The sequence below is a fragment of the Dipodomys merriami genome, unplaced genomic scaffold (assembly GCF_024711535.1).
Source record: "Dipodomys merriami isolate MVZ:Mamm:240054 unplaced genomic scaffold, mDipMer1.0.p SCAF_8, whole genome shotgun sequence".
Lineage (NCBI taxonomy): Eukaryota > Metazoa > Chordata > Mammalia > Rodentia > Heteromyidae > Dipodomys > Dipodomys merriami.
In genome coordinates, this window is record NW_027206401.1 from 21,620,249 (window position 1) to 21,634,292 (window position 14,044).

The following is a 14,044-nucleotide window of genomic DNA, read 5'->3' on the forward strand; positions in this document are numbered from 1 at the left end:
AGGTTTTGATGGTTTTTCTGTACTTGTTGGTCTATTGCTTAAGGGTAGGTTAACTATTCTACAATTGGAATTAGTTCTTGAATTTGAAATTTTTCATATGTATGTACTTTTTCCCTAACACATTTTAACTGAGTATGATCAAGGTGTCTTTGGTCTTTTTGTTTACTGTTTGAGTCACTTACTGCAACACTGTCTTTTAAACCAATAAGTTTCCTCATTTTAATTCCTTTTTAAATAAATGCTTGATTTAAATCTGTACAGGTAACAATAATAATCATATAATATGGTCCAGAAAGCATAATATCCTCTTGAAATCTTTATGATAAACAAAGTAATATTTGTTTAAAAATACTCAGAGCTAGACCTTGCTGAAGAATATCTTTCAGGAATCTTTTTGTAACAGAAGAAATCTCAAAAGGGAAAATGAGCTTCAGTAGAGATAACCTTAAAAAAAGCAATAGTTACTCAAGACTGAAAGAGAAGGTTGTACTCCCCTTCCATTTCATTTGGTATTTTGTTATATGGATCGTTTTAATTTAAATAATGTAGATCTGAATCTGAATCATCTCTTTTATATGTATATAATTCAAAACTTTATTATACCACATTTATATTTTATTTTTGAATAGCAAATCTTTTTCCATAACACCTAATTATCTCTAAAAGATATCTGCTACAGCAACATTGGATTAACTTATAAAATGCTATATGTAATATTAAACAGTATTTCCTAAATATACTTTTAAATCTAGAGGAAGCATTAATCCTCAAGAGTGTAATTTGGGGTGTGGGGATGTGGCTCAAGTGGTAGAGCACCTATGTGGCTAACACTAGAACACTAGAACCACTGTAGCAGGAGCATGATTTAGTACCACTGAAGTGCTTGTTAGTTTGGTTTTCTCATGGTGCCATTAATAAAGATTGGGAACATTGCATAAATGGTAGAGTGGCTGTCTGGCAAGAGCCAGACCCTGAATTCAAAAATGCAGTACTTCCAGAAAATAAATAATACAAAATATACTGGACAAATGTTGTAAGAGACAGAGTTTTCAGTTCAGAATAGTGCATATTGTTGAGTGAGTCACTATAAAAAAGTATACTGGAAAGATTACAGAGGAAAGATTATATAGAAATGTAATCTTAATGCTTAAAATAATATATATGCCACATCATAGTAGAAGATTAATTTAGGTTTATAAGCAGGCCACGCATCTGTAAGCTGACTTCTTTTATAAATATGGATTCAACTAGTTAGGGAACTACTTCCTTAGCTTTCTATAGGAACAAATATCCTCATAAACATTCACTTTCAAGACAGGCATAGACATTCTTGTTCAGAGCATGTTTAAGGCATAATTCTTTCCTCATTCAGAAAGTTGGTGGGTTTTCAGCATGTGAATACTGACTGTTGTCTTCTCTCAGTTTTGACTTACTACTTGTTTTTTCTTCTTCCACAGCACTCAGTCAATAAGGACAAGTCCCAGGAGTTTAGACTGAGTTCACAGTCTATGGCACAGTAAGCAACTTCTTCTAAATTATCTGCAGTGATAAGCAATTAGATTGTTTTTTCATAACATGATGATCACATTTCAATTTTAACTTTGGATAACTGACTTCTAAAAGTTTTTAGCTTAAACTAAGAGGAATGTTTCAGTGGTTGGACTTAGAGAACACATTACAAAGTAATAATATGAAACAAAATAATGTTACGTTCAACTTGAGAGAACCTATCTTGACATTTACTTTTGTTTGAGCAACATTTGAAATAACAAGTAAATGATTATCAAATACCTATCTTGAGACATTAAAGAAAAAATACTACTTGAATATCATCATTGTAGAATCATATTATCACTGACAAAATATAACATGAATGTTATCAACTATGAACGGTTTAGCTATCCACACGTGCTCTTCCACTTCACCCGCCGTACACATAGGGATTCGCGTTTGCACTCACAGACCATTCTTGCTGAATTTCCTTCAGGAAAATATAAATTCAAGTTAACTTGCTCTCACAGTTCAAAGAATAATTTTGTCTTAATAACTCAAAAATTCTGGCTGAAATGACAGTAATGTCCAAAGCTATGCAGAGTTCACAAAACATTTCATTCCACAAATGAAAGATATGTAATTTTTAAATGGACTTTCAAAGAATTACAGAATTATGATGTAGAAAATACCTTAGAAATTCTTTCCACCACTCCTCTGTTCTCATGCTTGAGAAAACTTAAGAGAGCCATGTATAAAATTCACAGGCCACATTTATCACCTGTACCAAGTTCTAAATCTCTGGCCCCAGGCAACTGGAGTTTCTTTTCTAGCTAGATTCTTTGTCCTTAGTGAAGTATCATTTTGTTGTTGTTTTCTTTTGAGAAGTAAGCTATACTGATAAAGTATACAATTTTTTTATAGCTCTGTATAGTTTCAGACTATATTCACCCATATTAGGACATTTGTTTCTCACAATATCACTGAGAGAGAAGTAGACAAGTATTCTGACTTCTGTTTTACCAAGGGGGAAAACAAAATCTGAAAGACTGAGCCCTGTCCTGCAGGTGTTCAGACTGAAGAAGCACCCAGAAGAAAGTGGAGGGTAAGCTAGCAAAAGATGATCAAAGTAGACTGACTGGTGATGGGTTAGAGATTTGAGGTGGAGATAAAACAGACTAGAGATTGTGGCTCTTGAAGAATGCAAAATGAGAATTTAGGAGCAGCAGCAGGTTGGGAAGTAGAGGCAGGAGACAAGTCTTTATATGTCTATATGAACATGTGCCTGAGCAAACGTTTGTCTGTACCAAGAGTTTGGTCTGGTTCTAGGCCTTGTTTGTACTGCTAGAAAGAGGAACAATCAGGAACAGCCTTTCCAGATGAGTGACAGTGGTTCTTTGTTGAACATCAATCCAAAGGGGAAAATCAATCATCTCTTCTCTGTAGTTGGTCCTACAGGCAGGCGCTGAATTTCAGTGATAAGTGATACATAGTATATACCTTTGCAGAGTGTCCAGTGTGGCAAGGAAGTTACACAGTGCACAGTCATTTGCTAAATATAGATTTGCTGAGCAGCTCCCATGTTTCAGTGTTCAGGCAAGAGACATAACAGTGAACTGGTAAAAATCCTTGTCTCAAAGAACTAACATTTACTTGTATGTAAAATAAGTAAAATGTCTATATCAGATGTTAGCTACACAGTGGAGAAAAATAAAGCAAGGGTAGGGAAGAAGAGAGGGAAGTGTGATGGTTTCAGTTTTAAATAGTATCAGAGTTCTCACTGAGAAAGGAAAATAAGTATATGCAGCAGGGAGAGTGCAAAGGGCCCTAAGCTGGGAACAAACCTGGTATCTTAAAAGGATGGTAAGGAAGTTGCTGGGACTTTTGGAGTAGAGGAAAGCAACTGGGACCAGTAAACCATTGAAAGACTTTTAGCTTTTAAGCTACGTAAAATAAGGAGCTTTAAAGCAGAGACAGTGATGAACAGTTTATTAGCATCACTCTAAAATTTGAGATAATAGATTTTTTTAATTTAATAAGTTTTTTATTGTGAAAATACCATACAGAGGGGTTACAATTACATGAGCAAGATAATTAGTACATTTCTTATCAAGCATTGTTGCCTCTTCCTTTGTTTTTCCCCTACCATCTCTGCCCTCCCACCTCCACGACTACATTCCCCTCCCCCACCGCAAAAGTTGTAAAGTTCATTTTTCAACATAGCATTTTGTATATCTCATTGTTGCAATGGTTCTACCTGTATCCCTAGTTAAACAATTTGTTTTTTTCCCTACCCCTCCCCAAATTATACCAACATCAAATACAGTGGAAACAGGGTTATACCACGGGGGAGGGACATACAAGAAACAAAACAATCACCTTATAAATGTTAGGAGCAATAGCAAGAAAGAAAAAAACACTTGAGTCCTTATCTTGGGGTTCATTTCGACTAACATTACCTTATCTGACCTTTTTTGCTTGTCTCAGACATATATTAGTTATTGCAAATAAGGGAAACCATGGGACCTTTGTTTCTTTGGGCCTGGCTTACTTCACTTAATATAATTTTAGACAAGAGTAGAAGCAGAGTTGTTGTTGTTGTTGGGCCTTGAGCTCTTGAGCTCTTCAGCTCAAGGCAAGCCCTCTACCTCTTGAGCCACAAGGCCACTTCTGGTTTTCTGAGTGGTTTTATTGGAGATAAGAGTCTCACGGACTTTCCTGCCCGGGCTGGCTTTGAACCGCGATCCTCAAATCTCAGCCTCCTGAGTAGCTAGGATTACAGGAGTGAGCGACTGGCGCCCGGCTAGTCAAGATAATATTAAAGTTGCCATGTGAGACTGATGGGTACCTTGAAAATTTTGGACAATGGGGTTAATGAAAAGTAGCAGATTTTGTGTGCACCCATATACTACTAGCACTTTTAGTGCAATGTATTTGGTGTTCATTGAATTGCCTATTTAAAACATACAGTTTTAAATTTTGACATAGATATATGGCCATGAATCGCCACCATAATTAAGGCAATTAGTATTTCCATCTCCCCAAAGGATTTCTTGGGTTCTTTGGTAATTTCTTCCTATTGTATTTTTCCTTCCCTTCTATGAGATTCTTATCTCCAATTAACTAGTCAAAAAAGCTGAACTCAGAGGTGGCTCCCATTGATGGAGCACCAGCCATCAGTTCAAAAACTCAATGAGAGAAAAAAAAAACTCAATGAGAGTACCAGGTCCTGAGTTCATGCCCCAAAAATCTTCTAAGGAGTCCTTAAACCAGTATACTTTGGATTAAGAGGGATAACCAAAATCATAGAAGTTTTCTTTCTTAAACTTATTTATGTGGTGAATTACAATGCTTTTCAAATGCTAATAAATCAGCCTTCTATTTCTGAGACAAATACTACTTAATAGTGGTATATTTTTGTTGTATTTATTATATTGATTTGCTCATTTTTTTGAGAAATTTTCATACTTTGTCATGAGGAGTGTATGGCTGTAGTTTCCTTATCTTGTAATGTTTTATTTACTTTGGGTAATGGGGTAATATTGACTCCTGAAATGAGTTAGGAAAAAGTCCTAACTCTAGATTTCTATAAAAGTTAATACAGATTTAGTATTGTTTCCTCCTTACTGATGTCCTTTGTTAGGGTGACATTATTCTCGTACTTTCCTTTAGTTCATTAGACATGATTTCCATTAGTGCTTTTTTTTGGCCAGTCATGGGATTTGAACTCTGGGCCTGGGTGCTATCCCTCAGCTCTTCAGTTCAAGGCTAGCACTCTACCCCTTGAGCCACAGCACCACTTCCAGTTTTCTGAGTGATTTATTAGAGATAAAAGAGTCTCACCTACTTTCCTGCCCAGGCTGGCTTTGAACCATGATCCTCAGATCTCAGCCTCCTGAGTAGTTAGGATAACAGGCATGAGCCACCAGTGCCCAGCTTTCCTTTAATTCTTTAAACATACTTATACTTGTGGATTTCAAGTCTTTTGGCAACAAATCCACTGCCTGAGCCATCTGGCGGCAGTTTCTCATCATTGCTAGTAGGAATATATACTGTCCGAAGTATCCTGCTGCACACACTTGCTGATCTTCAGGTTCTCTCATCATAAAACTCTATCCTTTCTGTAACCATTTGGGAACTGTAGCCACTTTGGTCTCCCCAAACTCTCTGCTGACATTAAGGAAATTCCCTTCCCATGGAAGGAGATTTTCAGGACATTAGGGTGTATGCTCATCTTGTTTATCTTCCTCTCCAGGATTACTGATGTTCATTCACTGCTTGTGATTCATTATCTTGAAAACGGTTTCAAATATTTTTGTTTGTTTGTATGTTTGTTTTTTTGAGTCCGGTCATGGGGCTTGAACTCTGGGCCTGGGCGCTGTCCCTCACTCTTCAGCTCAAGGCTAGCACTCTACCACTTGAGCCACAGCGCCACTTCCGGCTTTTTTCTTTTTGCTTTTGTGGTGCTGAAGAATCGAACCCAGGGCCTTAGGCATGCAAGGCAAGCACTCTACCACTGAGCCACCTTCCCAGCCCCCGGTTTCAAATATTTTGTCCAGTTCGGGGATTTATTTTGTTTGTTTTTATTTGTACTGGGATTTGAACTCAGGGCCTCCTGCTAGCTATCCACTGTAGAAGTTGAACCACACTTCCAGCGTTTTTTTTACTTTAGCTGTTTTTCAGATAAGAGTCTAGACTTTCTACCCTCAGCCAGCCTTGGACCTCCTTACAGTCTTCCACTTAAGTGGAGTAACAAATGCACACCACTATGCCATTCATTAAGATTCCATCTTAATGAATAACTTTTTTCCCAGACTAGACTGAAACTTCAATGTTCCCAATATTTGCCTCCTGAGTAGCTGGGCATACAAACATGAGCCACTATCCTGGCCCTAATTTTTTTTTTCATTTTTACTGTTACCGTTAAGTTATTCAGAAAGAGCATTGCCTGTCCCACAGGTCAGGATATTACAACTCTTATGCATGAACTCCCTTGACTTTTTTGCTGTCATTAAGGAATATCTTATACATATGTGTGAACATATGTGTCTGTGTATGTCCATCTAAGTTGGGAACATTTTCTACTTTTCCCCAGGCATCTAGTATTCTCAGAGACAGATGGAACTTGTTTCATACTTGTCTCTTTGTCATGGTTATTAAGGAACAACTGTCACTCTGTGAATAATCATTCATATAGTTCTATCAGACATTTCTCTCCCGCCAATGCTCCCATTTTTCCTCCTTTTTATTCCCACTACCACTTCCCTAAATCAAAGCCATCGTTGAGTTACTTCAGTAGCTTTCTTACTGGCTCCTCTTTCCCTTCTTTCCTTCCTGTAGTGCTGAAATGGGCAAAGAACAGAGCCGTGAGGACCGAGGACACAAAGCAGATATGCAGGCAAAGAAGAATGAGCAAATCGGCCGGAAAGTCACCCTTATAGAGGTAAGAGGAAAGCCAGAAGAAGGTTCCATCATGTAGTCAACAGGAAAAGATTTAGGAAGGCTTGGTCAACAATGACAAATGCCAGACGGAGGAGAGGTGCATAAGAAGTGACAACTGCTCTTTGGGAATTATAACCAAGAGGCCATTTGCAGCTTTAGAGAAAAAAGTTTTGAAGGGAAGTCCTGGAAACATAAATCAGATTGTCTTCATCCTAAAAGAAAATGTCTTTATTTTCTAAAAATCTGGGCTGTAAATGAAAGAAAAGACTAGGCAGAAACTAGGAGAAAACACAGTGTGAAGAAAAAGTCTCTTTAAAGAGAATTACAAAAATATTTACAAACTGAGAAGCTAGAGTCAGTGAGAAGGAACCCTTCACTATGTGGTCTCAGAGAGATCATCAAGGTTCTAGGGGAGTACAGAGGATTTGCATTTAAAGATGGAAGGGTAGGCTGTGTTTACCTCTTAAGACAGCAAAGTGAGGAAATGGGTTTGAATGGGTGCTTTCTGTCAGGGGTGGACTTAAGAAAAAGAAAAGCCTGGCACCAGTGTCTAACACCAGTAATCCTAGCTACTCAGGAGGCTGAGATCTTAGGATCGTGGTTCAAAGCCAGCCCAGGCAAGGCAAGTCCATGAGACTCTTCTCTCCAATTAACTACCCGTAAACCGGAAGTGGCGCTGTAGCTCAAGTGGCAGAGCACTCACCTTGAGCTGAAGAGCTCAGGGACAGCGCCCAGGCCCAGAGTTCAAGCCAGAAGCAGATGGTTCATGTCTGTAATTCTAGCTACTCAGGAAACAGATCTGAGAATTCTGGTTTGAAACCACACCATGTAGAAGTCGTGAGACTTTAACCAGCAAAAAGCCCAAAGTGGAGCTGTAGCTAAAGTGACAGAGTTCCAACCTTGAATGAAAAAGCCAAGCAAGAGCCAGAAAACCCTGAGTTCAAGCCCCACTGCCAGCGCGCGCGCGCGCGCGCGCGCGCGCGCACACACACGCACACACACACACACACACACACACACACACACACACACACACACACACACACACACACACACACACACACACACACACACACACACACACCAAAATTATAAGTAAGTATAAAATAAATTACATATGATCTACACAGAAAGTTGAACAATATACATCAAAAGATGTTAATAGTTACTGAGTGGTATGATTGTGGCAACTGTTTTTCATTTTATCTAATGTATGTATTTTCTGATTTTTAAACTCATTTTTATACTCATACTTTGATCATTCCTTTCAAAATGAAAGTACTCTCAGAAAGTTTCAAATACAATCTGTTCTTTCTTCATTTAAGTAACAAAGGCCTCAATCACCACCACAAAGTACTTGAACTAGGACATGGTCTTCTGGCTCCAAGTGCAGGGCTGTTTGCATTACATGTGGCTTTGTCTGTTGACTCCTGACTTGATGGGAAGTGCTCACTGTGCTTGCAGGCAGAGGCTATGACTTGCTCACATCTTCTCTCCAGCACTTAGTGAGACAACCTGAGGTTTAGCCACAGAAGAAAACCTTCAGAAAGCATTTATCAGATTCAATTTCTTGTGGGATAGGGCCTAGTATTTTTATGAACTTTATTTTTTACACATACTATGCACACAAACACTAATTTCTTATTCATTTTCAGAATCTTGTTATACATATTTTCCTTTCTCGTCTCATCTAAAGTGCCTTTTAAAAGTGCTTACTTTGCTTCTCTTCTCTTTTGCTGTGAAAAATTTTGAACTTGGACTTACTGTGTCTGGGTTAGGTGACCCTTTTACCCCATCTAATGCCCTACCATCTCTTAGCTTTCAAGTCCCATTGCTGTCAGCACCCACCATGCCAACTACTATACTGGGTTTTTGGTAGTCTGTGGTAGAACACTTGACCATTTCTTCTCTTTCTCTCATTCTGTCTCTCTTTTCCCCTTCATACACAGTCTTTGTCATTCTCCATCCAGTATGCTTATTCCTCTAGTTAGTCTGAATCATTTCCTTTGAAGTTATAGTCTCTGCTCCCTAATTCAGCTTTTGTTAAATTTCTTCTTGAGTTTCCTCTTCTGATGGTCTCCTGACTTCTGTTTACTTTTCATAGTTCAGACTCCTGGTTCATTTAGCTTGTCCTACCTCTCTGCACCTGCAGGATCCATCTTGTTGATTTCCAGCTGTCCACTCCCTTCTCTTCTCTTCCCTTTTCTGTTTTTCATCATTTTTCCTATCACTACCATGAACTCCTCTCACTTTGTATTGTCTTATTCTTCCTCTAAGATCCCTTTACCTCTTCTCTGTCCTTTCCAGAAGTTATCAGGGTCTCTGTGTGGCTTAAATTTTTCTTCCCCATTTTTATCAGACACTAATTTAAGCAAAGTTTTACTTTTCCTGTCTCCATATAGGTATAGAAACTATTGTTTTTCCTGGCCCTTAAGTGGCATAGTACCTTAGCATACTCTACCTGTAGTAATTTACACTCACTTAATTGCTTTCATTAGGTCACATCAATCTGTTTTTGAGCTGCTGTATATGAGTTTACCTGTGCAGCTCTATTTAATATTTAAAATTAGGACATGTGGACGTACAAAAGATTTTTTTCTCTCATATATAAATTTTTCTTGCATGAAAATATTGTAACCATTTATTTAAGATTAGGCCTATTTCTAAAAGTGCAGGTGTTTGCTCTTACTTCTATGGGTGAGCTTTAAAGAATGGTTAGCCTTTGCCCTTTCCTGCCACATTGTGCTAGCCATTGCTTCTCCCAGGAGTGATCAATAGAGTTGCCTTCACTTTAACCCATTTATCATCGTTCAGAAGCTGCAGTTTGTTTCTCTGGGCCTCTCTATTTAGAGAAAGACAGTAATACTTTGTATAAGTCTAGATTCTCAGTGCTGCCTAGATCATTATACTGAAAAGTCTAGATTTGGTTCAACTTGATTATCTTGCACAAATTGTAGTATACCATGTGGTTTCTAAGAAAGTAACTTCTTGCTTCATCTACATACTTGTTCTTCTTTTTTGTTAATGATATAGTTTGTTTTATGCCAAAGCTGTATCTAGATATATGATTAACCATCACTGTCATGGCCAATCAAAAGTGACACAAACTATTTTGGATTAGTTTGAAAAATACAGTTAAATCAATTGTAAACATTAACACCAAAACATCATCCATGAGTATTTTTCTTTATTGAATATAGAACTTTACTTTGATTGCTTGCTTTTAAATTTCTGGAAGTTATGCAAAAGAGTTTTCTATACTACAGAAGTATATTTCTCTTGTTGTTATATTAACTTAATGATGGAGAAAGCTTTAAACAAAATTTGCTAATGATAAAAGAGATATCGAAAGTAAGTTTGACAAAGTAGATATAATAATTACTTTGGTTGTGTGTTTGTTATTACACAATGACTTTCCTTAAATTTGTTGTTGCCTGTACACACTAAGATTTGGCTATAGCTGAAAAATACTGCTTCATTAATTACCTTTTTTGTACTTTTCTCCTTAGTAAAGAGTTGAAGAATGAAGAGACAACAATATGTATAGAAATGAAATGACAAACCAAATATAATTTCTTCTTAGAGGTTAGAAAGTTTCAGATCCAAAAGAAAAAACATCTACTGCTTCTTGTCTTTATGAAAAAAACTAAAGAAATTTAGAAATGAAGTATGGCTGGAAAAATCAATGTGGCCTTGGAGCTTAATTATTACAACCCATTGTGATTGTTGTTGGTCAGAGTATTAGTACTTCTATTCCCAGTAATTGTATCAAAATCACATTACCACTGTTGGCAAGCCAGTAAGGATAAAATTATAATTGCTGCTCAGCAAACATGAATAAAAAGTATTTGTATTGTTAGAATGTCTATTAAAAAATCATTCAATATTGTGTCTGTAATGTGGTTATGTGTGTAATGTTATGCTCAGAATATGAAGTATCTGCTTTTAAAACAACCTTACTTAAAAGATGTTCCAAAATATTGTGTGTTTAAAATGATGCCAGCAACAAAGGCATTAAAAAGAAAACAAGTTGCTTTTTAGGATTAAAATTTTATGTTGCTTTTGAGTGATTATATATGTACTTGATAACACCTGAGTTAAAGTGATTTTTGGCTGGACTAGCAACTCTGTTCCAAATTTCCTTCCTTTTAAATACAGGCAGTTCATATTTAAACATATAAGTAATATGTAGATTTAACATGCCATAATATTTATTTTAGTTTTTATATTTGTTTTTAAATTATTACATTGTATTATTTATTTATTTAATTCCAGAATAACAGTATTATTACCATGTTGATGGCTTGTTTTAAAAGTTTGATATAATAGGGAAGTGTATTTTTTATTATCCTTTTTTGTCTACAATATGTTATCTGTTGATAAAATATTTAAACCCAAAATGAATACCAAATTAATTAGGAGAACTTATTTACCAAATAGAGACAATTGAATCTATTAAAATGAGTGAGAAAAGTAGTGTTGGGGATTGAGATGTAAATTTTGTCCAGATGTATACTTTATCCAAAGTGAAATACTTTCTAGTAAGATATGTATTTGTCTCTTATCCTTGTATATGTTGTAGAAGCATTAAAAACGGCAACTATGACCCTGCTATGGAGAACTTGAAGAGGGGGGAGGGTACGGGTGCTTTCAAAAGTGTTGTGTAGCATTGCTGATTGCTGCAATCTGCAGTCGTAGCACAGAGTCTGTTCTGCTAGTGCCAAGCTTCTGTCATTCTGGTTGTATCTCTGTGCTGCAAGTACAGCTGGGCCTGGGCAGCTTGAGTTATCCTCATGAAAACTTATTTTCTGTCTTGTGGAATGTACTGGATAGTTTTCAAATAAAGATATATGTCGCTGCAGTTTCAGCTTCTCATTTTGAGATGCTTGGTTGATTCTCTGATTTGAATTGAATTCACAAAGGGTTTCAATGGGGTGTAGATTTTATTCACTTATAAAATATTCCTTTAAGGGGAAGGGAAAAACCAAAATACTTAAATAAGGATTAAGGTTGACCCATTGTAACAATGAGATACACAAGTGAACTTTAGTGAACTTTACAACTTCAGCGGTGGCGGTGGGTGGTGGGGGTAGTTGTAGAGGTGGGAAGGAAGGGATGGTAGGGGGAAAACAAAGGAGGAGGCAACAATGCTCAATAGGAAATGTATTCACTACCTTGTTCATGTAACTAAACCTTCTGTACAGCATTTTTACAATAAAAAAGTACATAAAAGAATGAATTAAAAATAAAAAATCCCTTTATTTTCTGGAGAATCAAGTCATATAAGAAATGTTATTCATAAAATTATTTATTATGTAGGGGAAGAAGTAGCTGCTTTATTGCGATATGTAAAATCACAATAACAAGCAAATATTTCCTTTTATTGCAATGTAGTATTTTTATTCATTTGAAGATATATCGTATCTGTTACTAGTGTATTCAGAATAACTCAGAGCTGCCCTCACAGTATAGGAGAGTGCTTGGAACAGAGATTCAAATTTCAGTGTTAGAGGAATTTGGTTGGTATGCAAAGGATACTCATACTTGTAATGAGCAGGGGAAATATTTTATTATTAAAAAATTCACTTCTGGAATTGGCGCTGTGGCTCAAGTGGTAGAGCGCTAGCCTTGAGCTGAAGAGCTGAGGGACAGCACCCAAGCCCAGAGTTCAAGTCCCATGATCTACAAAAGAAAAAAAATTCACTTCTTTTTCCCAGACTCCAGGGGCAATAATGTATTTAATACCAGAAAGATGAACTAAAGAGCCATTTAATGCCCTCATTCTTTGTTTTTGTCTATCTCTTGTATAAGTATTTTAACTCAAGACAAAAAAATATTAGGGATGCTAAATATTTACTACATATTGGTGTTCATATGGAAAAGAAGAGGCTATTGCAATTACTGAAGATAACAGAAAGAGATAAGGCAAATACTAGGAGAATTGGCTCTATGTAAAGCCACGTCCTTTTCTACTTTTTCCTCTGTCAATGTAAGACTAGGGTTATGTTCATGAATAGACTGATAAAAAGTCTTCACCACACCCACTGAGAGAAAATGGGCTGGGAAATCATGAGAATGTCTTCTATGTAATAGGTCCTGATTAGAATCCAGCAGGCAATCAGACACCAGTATCTACTTGTAACATACAGCTTTCTTTGAAATTATTGAGTTTTATGTTTTTAAAGAAAGAATAATTTGACACTATCTTCTATATCAAAATTATAATTTTAATCATTTCTAGGAACGTTCTCTACTCATTTAACTCTATCTTGTAAAGTTTTTTCAGTATCAAAACTATACTGTAAATAGGACCTGCAAAGAGAATCAAATACAAGTTTTTAAAGATTTAAAGCAATTTGGCATTTAAGTGAACATTTTAAATGAAAGTAATGCTTTTAAATTGCTAATGCTTGGTACTTCTGAAATTTTATGCAGAATTTCTATCATACAAAAGTTCTTACTTTAATTTTATGTATTGTACAGAAAAGTTTTATTAAGTAAAAATATTTTCTCCTCAGGAAGTTTGGCAAAATATTGTCTGGAAATAATTTGCCATTGTATACTTTGTATGTCACCTTATTATGTATTTAGCCCACAAATATTTTTAAAAGGTAAGAAACTTTTAGAAACAATAGTCATAGTGACCTTAAGCTAGTAACCTTCAGTTTTTGTATGTATTTAAATGATTTCTGAAGGCCATAACTTAAATTAATGGAATATTCTTAAATGATATAAGACTTTAAGTATGTGTGTATGCCTTTTTAACTGCATTCATTTTAACTATGAGAAATATTTCCCAAATCTTTATTTTATTATTACACCTGATCTCATCTATTCTTGACATCCAATCCATAAGGCAGATAAAATCTCCACTGCTTTACAAATATGAAAGCAAAGTTCTGAAGTTAGGTACCTTGTCCAAATACACACAGCCTACAAACATCAGTGATGGCTATAAAGAATGCTTTGTTATATTGCACCTGAGATTCCTAAAGTAATGGATCTCAGTTGCTATGGAGAATAAAGCCAGTCAGTACTTAAAGTTGGAGACTACTCACACAGTTACTAAAAACAGATCCACTCAGGGACCAGAAACAGCAAATATTGTTTG

General features: G+C 36.2%; 1 protein-coding gene across 6 annotated transcripts in view; it reads left to right on the forward strand.

Annotated features, from left to right (window-relative positions):
* The window catches only part of Ahi1 (Abelson helper integration site 1), a 133,572-nt gene extending 121,553 nt beyond the window's left edge, over positions 1-12,019 (forward strand). For 5 of the 6 annotated variants that reach the window (XM_070010717.1, XM_070010719.1, XM_070010718.1 and 2 more), the window contains 3 exons: positions 1,458-1,516; positions 6,832-6,934; positions 10,443-12,019. In XM_070010717.1, coding sequence (XP_069866818.1) covers positions 1,458-1,516; positions 6,832-6,934; positions 10,443-10,445 — 165 coding nt within the window. In that variant the 3' untranslated portion in view covers positions 10,446-12,019. Of the gene's footprint in view, positions 1-1,457; positions 1,517-6,831; positions 6,935-10,442 lie in introns of those variants that run through there. The other variant, XM_070010720.1, reaches the window with a different exon arrangement.
* Positions 12,020-14,044: the final 2,025 nt, after the last annotated feature.